We start from the raw sequence: 17,889 nt of genomic DNA on the forward strand, positions 1-17,889 counted from the left end.
TTGAATTCCTCAGGGGGAGGATGTTTAATGCTGAAAGCAGTGGTTTTGGGACAAGGAGTGTTTAAAGGTGATTATGGAAATTTCCTCTTGGGTGGCGCATTCCTTTTTAAGGCACAGCAGAACGGAGGCCTGGATAAACTGCTGCTATAAATACACGAGTCTAATCAGCTGACGTTGATGGGGAAGTGAAAAACTAGAGATCCAGAATATATAATAGGCCCCAAAAGGCGTTTTGTCACTTTTTAAATAAAGATGTCTTTGCATTAGATAATAAATTATTACATTTATGCATTTTATTGAAGAAAAATAGAAATGAAACCCATTTTTCAGGCAACATATTGCATAAAATCAGAATGCTGCAAGGTTTTCCAAAGCTAAATTTGATTCCAATTTTCTCTGTCACATGATTATTCTTATTTGCTGATTTTACATGTAAATCATGTTGATGTCAGAGGTCAAAGGAGAATGGCCAGACTGGTTTAAGCCATTTTAAAGGCAAATAAAATAACCACTAATTTTAACCAAGCTCCGCTTAAGAGTTTTTCTGAACACACAACACACCAAACCTTGAAGCAGATGAGCTACTGTACAATAGCAGAGGACCGCACAGGACACCTCTTTTCTCTTCTAAAAGAAGGAAACTGAGACCACAGTTTGCTAAGTCTTACCAAAATTGGACAATAAAAAAAGTCGAATTTCTGCTGTAACATGTGGATGGTATGTTCAGAATTTGGCATAAACAGCCATGAAACACAACGAGCAATTCAAGAGGGGGCTCTTGGTGTAGGGAACATATTCTGGACACACTTTAGACCCATTAGTACCGATTAAACTCCACAGACTACCTGGGGTTATTTCTCTGTACTTGACCATCCCTTAATGACCACAGTGCACCTACAGTTGAAGACTAAATTATTCACCTTCCTGTGGAATTTAGATTCTTTGGTGATGAGTGGAGAGAAGATTTTTCGAACACATTTTTCAACATGAGTTTAAGAAAATTTGTCTCTATTTTAATTGAAAAAAGAAAAAGAAAACACACTTTTCCGGCAATTATAGCACAAAATAGTTTTGCATAACTCAAAACTCCAATTTTCTTTGTCACGTGATCCTTTAGAAATTATTCTTATTTGATGAGTTGGCACTTAAACACGCTTCTTATTATTTGAAAACTGTTGTTCAACCCAATTCTTTTCATGAAACCCATGATACATTTTTCTGAATTCTTATAAAGTATAATAGAGCAGTATACACTGGAAACCTTCTGTGTTTAAAAATTGCTTAAATTACAATTCTTACCAGTTGTGCACTTAAAAAAATCTGAAAAGTTTGTTAGTGCTTACTCCCTTAGTGTGATTTTAAACTAGGGCTGCACATTACATCGTTTAAGCATTGATATTGCAATGTGCACATCCTCAATAGTCTCACTGCAGGATTTTCAATGTCAAGTATAGGTTATCGTTGACCAGAAGCTTGTAGATTAATGGCAGTTCAAATATTGTGAATTTAAAGTTTATAATTTGCATTTAGATTTTTTGTGCAAAACATATCAAGTGAGTTTAAAGCAGTTTTGCACAAAAAACAATAGCATATGTAGCCAATAGTGAAGGCTGCCAAATGTCACATTACTTAAGTTTGTCATTTTTAAGTGCGTGTGTCTAACTTCCAAAAAGACTTTATCAGAAAAATTGGGGATTTTTTTCCTCACAAATCTTGTTTAAAGTTAATTTGAAATAGTTTATAATAATTTATGCAGATTTACTCCTATTTAAAATCACCCCAACCATTTTGAAATAATGAATTTGGCACAAAAGTGAAATATAATTCATATTGCAATACATATTGCACAAAAACAGAATATTGCATTGTTTGTGAGTATTCCAGTATTGTGCAGCCTGACTTAAAATAACTGTTACTATTACTGTAAACTTTATTGTTTCCTTTTGGACCGATTTGTTCTGCAGCGTACTAGATTTACAACACATACACTGTATCCAATGTTTCCTCTAGGATTTTTTCCAGCTGTGGCGGCAGGTTTTTTTTTACACAGATCTATCAACTACCTGTGCCGTTATTTAAATGACAAGTGTTGGGACTTGTGAGTGCAGTATTACAACTCAAGATCGCATTTATGTAATAGCCTAAGTGCATGTGAATCTCTTTGCTTGAGCACCGATTTCCTCTGCTCGTGCACAAAACTCATTGCACGTCCCCTCAAATATACCCTGCTCAAGCGCAGATGTTCTTGTGCGCTCTCAAATAAACGAAGCTAAAGTACAATTGAGTGTGTTTATGTAACAAGTATGTCTCCAACATTTATTAGATTTGCTAGAAGTATTTATGAATGTCTCCAATAGACATACAGAGCGATATTAATGCATCCTGAAGTAAAATAGTGAACACGGCTGTATTGCCGTGTTTGTTGGCCTCACGCATCACAAACCTGTCAGTCAGTCAGCACGTAACCTTAAAGGGTTAAACAAATGACGCACAGCACTACTACGGTAACGGAAAAGTTTAAGCTGTTAAAATTCACTTACATTTAATTACGTTTTGGTGCGATTATCACCCGCTATAAAAAAATAAAAAAAACACGACAATGTTTTGAATGAAAAGTTCTAATGTAGCCGTGGCGGGACAAATTTTGGTGTGGCGCTCAGCTATGGAAGAATGAATGTAGCGGAAACCATGGCATCATACCTCACACTTAAGACAAACATTAATAAAAGAAAACATTCATAAAAAAATAATTGGATGAAGTTATTACAAGTAAATTTTTAAAAAGTAATCAAAAATGTAAAAAGTGAAGTAATTTAAGGTCTTTTTTGCAAATGATACACATTTTGTACCCGACACCATGATATACATATTAAGTGTGACTTAACTGTCCATAGACTTGTAGGTCTAAATAACGTGACACCGTTCAAATTGAGTTGTAGAGGTCATTGAATGTCTCAATGCTTTCGTCTTTTCTCTTCTCTTGAAGAGCAATTTTAGTTCTTCTGGTGCAGCGAAATACAATATCTCGGCCTGGCTTAACCCCATATTGTCTCACAATCATCTTTAGTATTTGATATGACTTGATTCTGCTTTTTTTGCTCTCTCTCTTTCTTTCTCATTCTTTATCTTCCCCTTGACTAATCCAATAAGGTGAAAAGAGTGTGGAAAAGAACATGTGACTGTAATACTGCTAATAGTCTCTTTATCGAATCTCATCTTTGTCAGTGAATTTAATGGGTGTAATGGGCTGTAATAATACGTCCTATGCCTCTGCCTCCCCTGCACCCCTCCTCTTGCCTTTCTTTTATCTTTCGCTCTTGTTCTGGTGTGGTGTCTGTGATATTCCTTTGTATGGTTTGACTCATCAAGGCCTCAACGTAGAGCTACAGTAGCTGTAGGATGAGTACTGTAAAATGATGGTACTCCAATAGTTTATCAAGATGTCAAAATTCTTGTTGGATAATCATGATGTCTATTCTGTTATCATCCATTCACTCTCTGTATTTGTTTTAATGGATCTTTTTGTTTCAGGATTGTGGGATCGAGGCTTTTACCATGAAAACCAAGATGTGCGCAGCTTCCTAGGAACCAAATACACTAAAGTTCCCATGATGCACAGATCAGGTATGCCCATTTATCATTAACATTTGCATCTAAAGGTAAATTTACTCAATGCAGAAATATGCCTTAAAGTGTTAGTTCACCCAAAAATTAAAATAATTTTATTAATTACTCACCCTCTTGTTGTTCCAAACCCCTGAGATCTTCATTCAGCTGGGTCTTAAAAAGTCTTAATGGGTCATAATTTTCCTATGTCCATGTAAAGCTACACCTGTGCTAACACCCATCCAATCACTGACAATATATTTCAATAAATGTTTTAAGAAATGTTTATTTATTAACTCCATTTACTTATTAATATGGTTTAATTATCTTCCTTACAATAACAATTGTTTTTAATGTTTTTTAAGGTTTTAACTTGGCCATTAAAAAATCTTTAGCATTTAGCCTTGTGTAAGTCTGAAGTTTCATAAATTATGGTCATAAAATGATGTTAAAAAGGTCTTAAAAAGTCTTAAATTTGACTTGATGAAACCTGTAGGAACCCATTTGTCCTACATAAAGATATTTTAGGTGAAATCAGAGAGCTCCCTCATCCTCCTTAGACATCAATGTTCCCGACTCATTTAAAGTAGGGCTGGGTGATATAGCCTAAAATTAAAATCTGGATTAATTAAATACTTTTCCTAGATTTTGATAATTGAATGATTATTTTATTTTCAATGTAGATTTTTTAAAAACTTTTTTTACCCCTCATAGTTCATTATGTTATTGATGATTTGTACTGTAAATATACGCAACTATTAAAACGAGACATCTTGATATAATAAAGGAGCTTATTTCTAATCTTTGTGATATCAAAATAACTGAAGGAACCCTACAGTTAAAGATAACAGAATGTAAAATTCCCGTGCCTGATGTTAAACCTGTTAAAAATCTGTATATTAATGAGAAATGGCAAATGAAATGAAGTGAATCCATGTGTAGGATTGAATAAGCTAAATTGGCTGTATTGTATGTGTGACAATGCAAGAGTGTATGAGTATGGCTCTTTTCAGTGTTGTTGCTGTTTGAATGTTTTTTTGTTGTACATTGTATGTTTGTTAAGAAACTGATATGATTGTATGTTATATATTGTACATTTAGTATAGTTTTTGCCATGCATATAGCTAATGCTATTGATATGACATTAAAGCATAAATAAATAAATAATCAAGGAAGCAAATTAAGACATCTTGTGAAAAAAAGGACACATTTTAGTTTTATTTTAAAAATCAAGTTTATTTTAGAAATAGAGAATTAATTTAGCAAATCAAATAAATTAAAATTTCCATGTCAAAGTTGGAAATAAATAACTTGCATCTCCTGTGAACAAAATTAACTAACCTTTTAAGGGCGAACTCTTACTAGGCACGATTGCCTTCAACCGTGCCAAAACGTTATTATTCCCCCTCCCCCAACGGCATGCACTCACTGCATTTTGCCTTCTAAAGAGTGGACATTGCTTTACGTATAGTTGTTGGGATGCTGTGAGACGCAGTCAAATATTTTGCTGAACAGATCCACCACTTTTGACGCTCATAAATTATCATAAAAGTTATTGTGCTGCACATATTAGGAGGTTTCCTGAAGCTGCAGCTGACATGCAGCGAGGGGTTTGCGTCTTTAATAAACTATGCCAGTTCATGTTCCTTGAAAAGTAAGAATGAGTACAAGCGTACTACGTCAAAGCCCAACCGAACCGCACTCTGGCACACCTCCAACTGGGCCAGGGCTGGCCAACTGAACCGCTGTGCCCGATTCTGAGCACTCAGACTAAATGCACACTAAGACTCCCCATGCTAAATGCTTGTATCCTAGGTGTGTACCGTCATTACGAGGACATGGAGAACATGGTGCAGGTTTTGGAACTAGGCCTGTGGGAAGGGAAAGCCAGTATTGTGCTGCTTTTGCCCTTTCATGTGGAGAGTTTGGCTCGGCTGGACCGTCTGCTGACCCTGGATCGACTGGAGAAGTGGTTTGGGAAACTCAACTCCACAAGTATGGCATTATCCCTCCCGAGAACCAAGATGAGCAGCGTGGTCAATCTGCAGGTAATATACTAAACATCGCTCATATCACTTCCTACAAGGTTGTTATGAGTGTGCGAAATGCAATTTCAAAACATTTGGTTATAGATAAATATTCTTAACATACAATGCAGATAAGACTCATTTAGAAAGCTAATGGAAGATATCCAGATATGACATTAGCATAATGAGAAGCAAGCATAGGTCATAGATTATTCTCATTCAGAAGGAAAGCTATTTTCCTTTTAATGGAAATTGTGTTTGCGGTGGAATTGCAGTCAGAGTTTGGAACGCAGTTTTATGTGTCTTAGGACACTGAGCTATGGTCTTTATTCTTCAAAACATTCTTCAGTTGTCCACTGTAAGAGATTTCTTGCTTTCTTGTGCTGTTCTTTTTTTGAACCTCAGCAGTTTGAGCTTGTTGCTTTGTTGCCCTGTGAGAATGCAGGTCACAGAGAGGTTTGGGAAGCCTGCTTTTCAGAGACAAAGCCCTGTTTTACTTGAGGTGAATTCAAATTAGTATTAAAACATGCAAAAAATATATTATTTGTATTATTTAGGTTTAATTTAAACATCCACAGGTACATGCATAATAAAAACATGCCCATCATACTTTTGCAACAGTATAAAAAAGTTGTTAACTAACATAGTTTGGGTAATTAAAACTGGAACTCTTAACAAGGTTGTAGCAAGTCCTGAATATTGTTCTAAAATTGGTCATATTGAATAAGGTTCCTTGGGTGCAAAGAGTTCAACATATTCAGGTCCCTATACTGTATATGGTATAGGTTCCTCATTTAATGCGATTTGTGATCTGCCATGTGATTTGTATAATTACAGTTCTGGGGTGCGTTTCCCAAACAACGACATAACTCGTGGCTGAACTATCATAGTATGATTCATCGTTTGGGGAATGAACGATGTAGTGATGAGTGTTTCCCCAAAACTGTAGTTTCTCTTTCGCCAGATCCATCATCTGAACTATGTTGGTTATGACGTAAAACCTTCATAATGACGCTCTAAACGGGGCGGAGTAACAACTTCTTTAGAGAAAATGACCATAATTATTTATATAAAATTATATTGTTGTACACACACACATTAAAAAAATCTAATATTAGTTTTAGTAAAAACATGCACTCATTTTCTATATTAACTGGAACATATGTAAATGGTTCATACTGTATAGGGCCAGTGTTTCCTTTACAAATAATATTGAGAATATACCATATTCTATGCTAAAACAAGTTCAAGTTCATATTCATTTATTTATAAAGCACATTTAAAAGCAGTCACAGATTGACCAAAGTGCTGTACATAAGACAAGGTAAAAATAAAAAGACAGAATATAAAAACATAGAAATAAGGCAAGAGAAACGTCTGTAAAAATAAATAAAAAATTTGCGGTTGAACAAACTATTAAAATAATCTTAAAAAGCCAAGCTAAAAAAAGGTACGTTTTAGGAAGTGATTTGAAAATAGATAATGATGGAGCCCTTCTAATCTCTAGGGGCAACTTGTTCCACAACCGACGACCTGCCACAGAAACATAAACCTACTTAGCTAACACTCTCATATATATAAATTAAATTGTTTATGGTTGTAATTTACAAAAAATATTAATAATAATAATTATTATTATTATCATCATTGTTATTATTATTTTAATATTATTAAGTAGGATGTTGTTTATTTATTTTTATTTTAGGTTTTTTGAAAAGTCTACTTTTACAACTGTTACACATTCAATCCACTGCACAAATGTTCTAACCACAAGCACCATGTCGTATACAGTAGGCTACAGACATATTTCTGAATTAATAACCTACCATAAATTAAAACCATTAATGTATGCTTTATATTTTTGTTTTCACAAACTTTGGAGACGTGACATAAATTCTGCTTTTAAATAATAGGTCACCTATAGGTTTCATCATGAGCCATGGCTGCAATTAAAGTGTCGTACATTTTTTCCTAGGGCACTACGAAGGGAGTGCAATTGTCAATATGAAGTTCACTAAATCTGTAAAAATACTTTGAAAGCAATTTATACCTAAGAGAGATGACTTGAGATGTTTTTTTAATCATTCCGAGTTTAAATGTTCTAAATGAATAGGGCATAGGGGGGATAACTGGGAATAGAACACAACCAGAAACTATGCTTAACTACAGCTCTATACGGTATGTGTAGTTACAAGCATAAAAGTTTGCGATGCAGTTTGCGAATTTTTGTTGGAACGATGGATTTGGGAAACACTAAATCAAGGAACTATATAACGATGGAACTTGCGACCTTGGTTGGCTAACGATGGTTTTTGAAAATGAACCCCTGATCTATCCCTTTTATACAGACTCACAGTACTGTTCAAAGAGTAATGTAGTATGAGGTTCAAAAACAAATTAATGTTACATACACACACTAACCTTATTCAAAAAAAAAAATTGGAACATTTCATTCTCTAATAAATCTTGAAGAAATTTCACTGTTTCTAAAAAATATGTAACAACAGCGACTGTATCAACACCAATAATGTTAAAAAAATGTTAAAATGACTTAATAAAATAAATAAATTAATAAATAAATAAATAAATTAATTAATTAATTAATTATAAATTAATTTCCAACCCTGCCACACTCACACTTTCGAAAGTCATCCAACAATTGCTTGCCCATGATCTCTATAAGTGTTTTCTATACACGTTAATGACTCTCCTGGCATCCCAAACATACATGCTCCATCAAGGCCTGGGCAGAGGCATGAAGCAGTGGCTCAGAAGCCCCTCAGAGTGAAGCCATGCTGGCTTAGAAGCTCAGCAAGAGTCTCTTCAGCAGCTCGGCCACAGGAAGCAGCCTGGACTCAGACAGCAGAGAGTGACAGAGGAGTTTCAGAAGAGCACAGATGGTTCTGTCTGCACTGCTGAACAGATCTGGATTTGGACTTGACAAGTGACAGTGACTGTGGCGTGCTTGTTTGGGCTGTTGAGTTCAGTGGATGAAAGCGTGTCTGGTACGATTGGCTCGTGGGTAAAGCGCATTTGGATTCTTTTGGTTTCTCGCGGTGGGTGGAAATGTCAAGTACGCCTTCGTAGAGCTCTTCTGGTGGATGGTGGAGGTGAAGTGTTTTGGAGGCTGATGAATGATTTTGTGACATCTGCTGGCTCTCCTCGTCTCTCCTCCCTCTCTTCGGTTTTCTCCAGTCTTTCCTGTCTTGTTGGCTGTTCTTCTTCGTCTTTTCTCTCTCTGGCCTCCCTCTCTCCACGTCTGACCTCAGCTCATCCATCTCCTGCCCGGAGTCGGCTGGTTCCTCCCACTCATCTTTGGTCTCCCTTTCTTTATTCATCACTTCATCCACCACCTCAATCTTTGCACCTGCCCTTTCATTCGCACTCATTTCTTGCTGGTCAGAGTCCCTGTAGCTCGTCTTCTCTTTTCTTCTCTTACACTCGTTTCTTTTTTTTGGTCACACTCTCATTCTCTTTCACTTTTTCTGTCCTCTGCTACCTGTGAAATATTAATTGGACTCATTTGTGTCCTTCTTGACCTCTTCTGTGATCAAAAGCTACTCTTTCTTTCTCTCCGTACTTTGACGCACTGATAGTCCTGTAGCTTAGATAATTAAATTTATGGATCCACCTTACTGTTATGTGGAAATAAAGGGAAACACTAAAAGTACATGATTATGATTAGGGAAACTGAATATCCCAACAACTCACGCAGATATGGCAGAGTTATTAGTGTGTATATCCACCTTAATGATACTGCTGTTCGTAAACATTTTTAGAGCAATGAAGTTCAGTAAACAGTCAAATTATTTACACTATACACGTGTTTATGACTATGTAAATGTGATTAAAATAATAACATAAGAAATAAAGTACTTGAGAAAGGTCTTGTCATCGATCAAAGTTGTAAGAGCAACAAATAATAACTTGACTTCTAGTTGATCATTTGAAAAAGTGGCAGAAGGTAGATTTTTCAGATGAATCATCTGTTGAACTGCTTCTCCATCATAACAGATACTGCAGAAGACCTATTGGAACCCGCATGGACAAAACATTGAGAAATCAGTCAGGTTTTGTGTAGGAAAAATCATGGTTTGGGAATTACATTCAGAATGTATGCATGCAAGAGATTTATTGAATGGATGGCAACATCAACAGCCTGCGATAGCGCTCCTTCTCATACTTCAGCCTCCACATCCAAGTTCCTGAAAGCAAAGAATATCAAGGCCAAGGATTGGCCAGCCCCGTCACCAGATATTAACATTATTGAGAACACTTTCTTTGCCATTCCAGATGAATTTATTAGTAAGTTATTTGAGTCATTGCAGAGATGTATGGTTGCAGTCCTCCAAGCTCATGGGAGTCAGACACAATATTAATTATTTTTCCTCTGCACCATAACTTTATATTCTATACTGTACATTATTTCTGTTCAGTGACAAGACTTTTGTCTAAGCAAAGTCAGACCTTACTGTCCTAATTAAATAAGTGAAAATCAAGGTATGTTCATATTTTATTTTGGTAAAATAAGCATAATCTAGAGGCCTTTGCCTTTCATTTAAGCCTCTTCTAATACCGAACGATCAACTAGAAGTCAAGTTATTATTTGTTGTTTCTAAAACTTGTATAAGCCACAAGACTTGTGTTAGGTGGTGTAGAAAATTGTAATATTAAACAGTATAAAAGAGTGTTTTGTACATCTAAAACAATTGAAACCAGGTGACCCTGTGATTTACAGTACAAATAGCTGCCAGAATTTAAAATGGCCTTTGACTTTTTACATTTTTGATTTCAGACAGAAGAGATTTTTCCCAAAAATGTAATGTCAAATTGTTAAAGTAATTTTAAATGAGTAAAACGTTTAGAGCAGTCAGATTTTTTTATATATTTAAAATAACAGTTTAAAATGTTATTTATTCCTGTGATTTATTATAATTCCTGTGACATGATTCTTTAGAAATGCATATATATATACATGTATAAACATACATGCATACATACATACAGACATGCATACAAACAAACAGTACCGGTCAAAAGTTTGGGGTCAGTAAGATTTTTAATTTTTTTAAAATAAACTTTATAATTTAATGAAATTATACATTTTTAAATTCTTCTTCTTCTTCTTCTTCTTCTTCTTCTTCTTCTTATTCTTATTCTTCTTATTAATGGTAATAGTGATAAAAGCAATATTGGCTTGAGTAATAATTTCATTTGAAGATACGTACAATAAGAAAGCAGTTATTTAAAATTTTAATAAATGTTTAACAATTTAACAATTGTTTTTTAACATTTAATAAATGCCACCTAGATGAACAGAATAATTCTCTTTAAAAAAAAAAAGCATGAAGAAAAAATAAAAATGACCCGAGACTTTTGACTGGTAGTGTACATGCATGTATGTACATACATATGCATGTACACACATATGCACATACACATATATGTGTGTGCCTGTGTTAATTAAAAACTAAATAATATATAATTGTACATGCATTTAATATATATTTTTTTACATTTTATTTTAGATTTGACCGCTCTAAAATTTAGTTTAAGGATTCATTTTTTTTCTTGTCTCTTAATTGATTTTAAGGCCTGCCTTGTTGCCCCAAGGAGTCCCCAGAGCCTCTTTTGAAACCCCCTTGCAATAGGGTTTCCATCCTAGAGTAATGCTGCAGGCAGATGACAAAACCATCTTAACCACAAGGTTAGTCTTATCCTCAAGGTAGACAGCAGATGTCAAGACAAATGTGTCAGGAAGAGTCCGGTGGCAGGAAAGGCTATGGATTTAGAAAAGTAGAGGTTAAAAGACGGACAGAGAGTAGAAAAAGGTACAACAAAATTGACAGTTGTAGAACTAGACAGGTCAAACAGGGCACAAGCGTTCCCAGGGCGTGTGGAAAAGCGAATGGTCACTGTAGTGAGGCCTAACGTTTTGTTAAAATCTTGTAATGCTGGGTGAGAAATAGAAGCGCCAGCATGCCATGTCTGCAGACGTGGCGCGGCTCAGAAGAACAAGATTTTGACATTAACATGAGCGGTAAGGATGCCCAAGAGAGACCTAGAAGCTCGCTTTAAAAGAAACCCACCGACAGCCCAGACATGACTCCCTTTTTTTGGACTTGCTGTGTTCATATAAGTGATGCCCCAGCGTGCGGAAAGAGGCCGAAAAGTCCTGCCACGGCTGCATGACATGAATAGAGCTGTATTACTTCTCTGACAAGCTCTCCTGCTGCTCTCTCGCTCTCCACATCTTTCTGCTCTCTGTTTCTCTGCTCTTTCATGCTCTGGCTTTTCCTTTTTTTTCTACCACACACACACATACACGTTCTTTCTCGTGTAGTATCTGAAGAAATATCACCGTAGGTCAGAGACACTTGATTCCTCCACTTTTATATGGGCAGTGACAGAAGAGGCGCGCTGAGTGCCGCTTCCCTCTCTCTCTCTCTCTCGATCCGGTCGAAGTGAGCAAACACAACCTCCATCTCAAGGCGTTAATAGCATTTCCACTTTTTATCCATCATCTCGCCTCAGAGACTCAGCCTCCAACATGGCCGCTCTGTCACTCGTGGGTTGCTCTAGGCCTTCTGTCAGGCTCTCGCATGGACGTCTTTAGTCTCGGGAGGAGCTGCCATTATCCTGATTTCCAATCCGCGCGCCTGTCTATGCGCTAATGTAGCCATGCTGCGTGGCTATAGGGGCCTGGCTTTAGGGCAGGATGACCCAAATTGGACTGACGTGTAGCTGGAGAGGTGAGTGGCTGTGAGGGAGGTGGAATGGGGTTGAGTGCTGGAGAGAGAGAGAGAGAATGAGGAAAGGGCAAGAGCCGGATAAAAATATCCGCTCTGGTGGTGAGGCCGGAGCTCAGGAGCGGTTAGTGCCAGGCGATAGCCGCTAACAAGAGATTGAGTCTGGACTCCATAACGAGCACGAGGGGTCGAGGGGTCACCGTCTGCCTGATGCCTGGCAAACACACACAGCCAGACACACTGACCTTAAGAGTCTGACGCAGGGCTACACAGAAAACGCTCACACACATATACACACACACACACTTACGGTGCCAAGGCCTGTGGATGCCAGTGTGGCTGTAATTGGATTGCACAGTTCTCTGTGTGTGCCAGAGAGACAGAGGGAGTCAAGCTAACATACACACACTCATTGATGAGGTCATGAAGTGGATGTGGTTTGTATGCCAGGACTTGGGAAAAGCCTGTCGTGTTTAAACAAGTGTTTGGGAGAGCAGTAGCATGCTGCGATAAAGTGCTTATTCATAATCGAATTTCTTGTTTATCATGTATTTGGGAGTGTAAGATCGTCTTGTGACAACCTTTCACCGTGGTTGTTAATATCGAGTGATTTCTTTTTTTTTATTGTGTCATAAATATTTCACGCAAACCATTAAAGTGTATTCTGCTAATTTCATTAAGGACTGTTCTAGTGCTTTTCAGATTTTTTTTTTTTTTTTTACAGTTATCATCTGTCAGCCTGCCAAATGATGAGATCATTTTAGTAGTCAGCGAACTGAAAATAATTTAAAAAATTAAAATAAACAACATATTTATACATCAAATTTAATTAGTAATTTTTATATAAAAAATGCAATTAAATAATTGATTGACCACTGATTAATAATGACCCCCCCACAACCCAAAAAAACATCACCCTCATGTCATTACAAACCCCTTTAAACTTGAATTCATCTTTGTAACATTACCAAAGAATGATTTAATGAGATTTCTGTTTGGTTAGGCCAACAATTTGACACTTCAAAAGGTTCAAAAAGATATCCATATGGATCAAATAGTTTAATGCAAGCTGTCTGAAGAGATATTATCGCTTTACATGATCAACAGCATCAGTTTAGCTTTGTTTTTTCCCTTCATATTATTTTCAAGACATATATGAAGAACAGATCAAAGTAAACATCTCCTAGGGTTAATTAAAAATATCTTCATTCCTGTTTTTGAAGATGAACAAAAGCTTTAAGTAATAAGAATATATATATATTTATTTATTTATTTATTTATATATATATATATATATATATATATATATATATATATATATATATATATATATATATATATATATATATATATATTCTTATTACTTAAAGCTTTTGTTCATCTTTTTTTGTTCATATATATATAGTTTAACACAAAATAAATAATTGAAATAAAAACGAAATGTCAGATTTCAATTATAAGAGCTCTTTCTGTAGCAGTGTTCTGATGGCTGCTTGTCTCCCTCTGTCAACTTAGCTTTGAGTGTATCTTTTCTCTAAAGTTGTAGGCTCCCCCTGGGGGAGGCGTTCTGTAACTGCTTCCACTCATTTAAATGGTTTTTAATTTACTATACCACCTGCTCATAAAAAAAAAAAAAGGTTCATTTAGAAACTAGGGTCTGTTTTTTGTACCTTGCTTAAATGATTTAGGACGATTTGACAGATCCTGGATCCTTTAATCTTGATAACTGATCTTTGGCTAACTTAGTTCTTCAAACAGGTTTGCGAATTAGACCAAAATGTCTAGATGAACTTATCTGAGATCGTTGCATGTGTTGTGAAGGACAGATCTATCGATCCTCAAAATCATGATCAGCAATTTTTTATTTATATGTATATAAACATATAAAAATATCAGCATTCGGTATCAGCATTCGGTACATACTTAGTACTCAGTATAACCTTTGCTTGAAATGACCCTATCTATTCCTGTTTATACGAAATAAGCCTGACATCAACTCTCAAAACAATCTTGGATTGTGTCAAATCATCAATAACCAAATCCAGCTATTTGAGTAGTCCATGTTCGAAGAATGGACCCCTGGTCACTCTGATGACTTTAAACCACTGCCACTGTGTGTTTTGTACTGAAGCTCAGTATTTAGTCTTTTAATAGTTTGTTGTGGAATTTGCAATGTGATTGTAGGTTATAGAGTTTAGAATTAAATTGTCAGCATTTACTAACATGCCATTACAAATCCTTACGGAATTAATTTTCAAAGCACAAGGGATATTTTTATTAAATCTGAAAGATTTCTGTTCCTCCATTCATGGTCTTTATTTTCTCAAAACCTCATTTCAGAACATTGCTAAAAAGTGTTTTCAAAAATCCATATTAATTGACTGATTTAATCCAAGTCTACTGAAGCAAAACTATTTTGAAGGGCCAGCGCAGGCAGAAAGCTATCAGATTTGATTTAATATATCATGTTCTTGGTATTTGAGTTGTGAAGATGAATGTCGAATGGTATGGGTTTGAAAGGACTTGAGTGTGAGTAAATGATGACCAAACTTTTAGGTTGAACAATCCTTTAACTTGTTTTCTTTTTTAAATAAATCACTTCTAAACTGTTTTACTATTATTGTTACTATTTAACCAATTTGGATTAAGAGAAGATTCGGTTACACTTTAATTTGATGGTCCGTTTGTTGAATTTGTTACATTGCATCTTTATGCCAACTAATTCTCATTAGATTATAAGTAGACTGTTAGGTTGGGGTTAGGATTAGTGTAAGTTGACATGTACTTGCAAAGTTTCTTCTAGTCAGTTAAATGTCTGTTGAATGAGCAGTATCAACAGATAATAAGCAGACAGTCTACTAATACTCAAATGGACCAACAAATTAAAGCATTACCGATGATTCTTATTTTTCCAACCTCAACATTTCCTTTTGCATTAACATTTGTCTGCAAAAGAATAAATGTTACTGTCACACTACAATTCTTTCAATTTAATATATGCATTTCATATTTGTCAACACCGCACTGTGAACCAGCAGGTTTGTGCTTCTCACAGAGTTCTTATGATTTTTCCAGGAAGCTGATAAACGGCGTGAAGTTTTTGTTTTTTTATAGAAGGATGTGATGCAAAGGATAAACAAAAAGAAGAATACTGAGCATGAAGAAAAAGGGGAAGACAGCGAAGAGGAGAGAGAATGTAAATTAGACATAAGACAGTGATAAAGAACTCTGCCAGTGAATAATGCCCAAGACATTTTCTGAAATCCAAACTGACTGCGTGATGCTGCAAAGCTAAATAAAACAGTTGGAGTTACTGAAAGCTCTGGGTGCCACCAGTGGGCCATCTCCACCCCTAAAGTTCCCATGCACCATCACTCTATAGAAAATACAACATGCAGCCAGCTCCAGGGCTGTTGCTTCTACTGCGTTATTCATGAGCTCTGTTTTTATAGTTGTGTTTATTGATGTAGGCGCTTGAATTATGCTACAGTATAACACTGCAGAGTTTGCTCCAAAAAAAAAAATAGAGCTGCATTTGGAAAACTTTAGCTTGAGAAAGAATCAGACAGGAAGAGAGAGTGAGAAGAGAAGAAAACAGAGACGCTCCATTTCCACCCAATGAGCAGCATTAGAGCTGAACCATGTTTACACAGCCCTCCTCCTCGCTCCATCTCTCTCGCTTTCTCTTTTTTCCTCCATCTGCCCATCACATTTACTGCATTAGTTAGGAGTCTGTGTGCCATATTACTACATGATATTTATTAGCCTCCTTTCATCTGCTTCCAGTGCAGAAACTACTGTACTCATCTGCAGACCCATCACTCAATCCTAATGCCTGCTGGGCACGTCTCCTCTCCGTAAATGTGTCATTAATTCATTTGGGGCTCGCTGCACCCGGGGAAGGTTTACCTGGAGGGGGGTGTCCTGGGAGCTGCGTGGGATTTCGTAGGAGCGAGGCCAAGCTTCACTAGCTTCCAATGACTCAAAACTAATGGCTGGGTGACATCTCGGAAAATCTTGCGTGTAAGTGAATATGCAAAATGAGCATTTTTTGACCATCGGAGTCCGTGGGGCTTATAGGGTGAACCCTTCCAGGACGACTGAACATTTAAACGCTGATTGTTTTTAAAAATGAAGTGACCTCAGCAAATCTGCACATCTCAAGGGGTGCCTCCATCCCAAGGAGAAAGCGAGACGGAGCGAGACAAAGAAAGAGGCGTGCTATTTATAGAGCCTGTCACAATGCAGGCTGGGAGATGTCTGCTAATGTTGCATGTGACTCTAATTGCCGGAGACAGCGTTGTCGTAGTAACACACAGCGCCATGTCACAGCAGTGGCAACAAGCTGCTTCGGGTCAAGGCTATGCGGCCCAGGAGCGGATCTGCCTTTATAGTGCCGGGAAATATCAAAGATGCAGCGGGAAAGCTGGAGTGGTGCAAGGAAAAACCCTTGGAGACAACACAGAGAATTAATTAAGGGAAAATAAATGCACTCGATGTGGTGTCATCCTCTATATCAAGGACATACAGCCGTGAGAGAGGGTGAGAATGCCTCGGGAGACAGAGAGGAAGAGAGATTGTCACTCTCCGGGACATGAATACATGCTAAGATACAAGCCTGGACATTTGGATCAGAGCAAGAAAAAGACAGAGAGCACACGGGAGCAGGCAAGAGTGGAATTAAACAAGCGGCGGATGGTCAGATGAGGGATGTGGATGCCACAGAGGTGGCTGAGCGGCCGACAGGATGAGGCAGTGATGAAGTGACGGAGGAAAGGGGTAGGGGAAGGAGAATAATGGATGAGGACAATAGAAGTGCATTAGTGCAGGTGTGTGCTGAGATTGTTGAGAGGGGGAGAGAGCGAACTGCAGTGCTAGTGAGGTGACAGCCTCTCCCACCTCTCTTCCTCATTATCAACCTCTCTGTCCACATTTCTCTTGTTTTCCGCCCCTTTCCCCTTTAAAAACCTCGGATTCAAATCACAGTTCCAGCACCAGGGTCGCGCACCCATCCAGAATTGAATATAGAATGCATTTTAATTGGAGGATTTGAATTAAGGTATAAAACAGGATGCAGAATTGCTCGAGTCCTTTTTGAAAAATAGATCTGTACACTCTGTGACTAGATTTGCAACACCTCCAGGTTTTTAGACATGCAAGGCCAGTGTCTTGAATGACTGTTTGAATGTTTGAATTTGAAAAAAAAAAAAAAAACTTCTTTCCAAACCTACATTTAAATGACATTTGAGATGACTACCCTGTGATGCATGAAACTCTGCAAAACGATGCGTACTTGCATAGTAAAGCAATGTAAAACGCAATGCAGTGAAAAAAACAAACTAAAAGCTATATTATATGAATGATCTATTGTGAATGTGTTCAATCCCTTCAGCTCTGACTGTATTCACAAGAAGTCTTACTATACATATCAATGCAACGTTTATAGTTTATTGATTGGTTCACACTTTATTTTGATGGTCCGTTTGTTGAATTTAAGTTACATTGCA

The 17,889-nt window shown here is 36.8% G+C and overlaps 2 protein-coding genes across 12 annotated transcripts in view; one reads left to right on the plus strand and one right to left on the minus strand.

Annotated features, from left to right (window-relative positions):
- LOC147843097 (uncharacterized) overlaps window positions 1-17,889 on the minus strand; it is a 552,330-nt gene that overhangs the window by 337,252 nt on the left and 197,189 nt on the right. The gene's annotated exons all lie outside the window — the stretch shown is intronic.
- Window positions 1-17,889, plus strand: part of serpinh2 (serine (or cysteine) peptidase inhibitor, clade H, member 2) — a 38,749-nt gene that overhangs the window by 13,184 nt on the left and 7,676 nt on the right. For 4 of the 11 annotated variants that reach the window (XM_087259414.1, XM_087259416.1, XM_087259417.1 and 1 more), the window contains exons 3-5: window positions 3,532-3,624; window positions 5,422-5,654; window positions 15,497-16,370. In XM_087259414.1, the coding sequence (XP_087115540.1) occupies window positions 3,532-3,624; window positions 5,422-5,654; window positions 15,497-15,601 (431 nt within the window). In that variant the 3' untranslated portion in view covers window positions 15,602-16,370. 11 annotated transcript variants of the gene reach the window in all.

This window comes from Danio rerio, chromosome 7 (genome assembly GCF_052040795.2).
Source record: "Danio rerio strain M-AB ecotype USA chromosome 7, GRCz13ab, whole genome shotgun sequence".
Taxonomy (NCBI): Eukaryota; Metazoa; Chordata; class Actinopteri; order Cypriniformes; family Danionidae; genus Danio; species Danio rerio.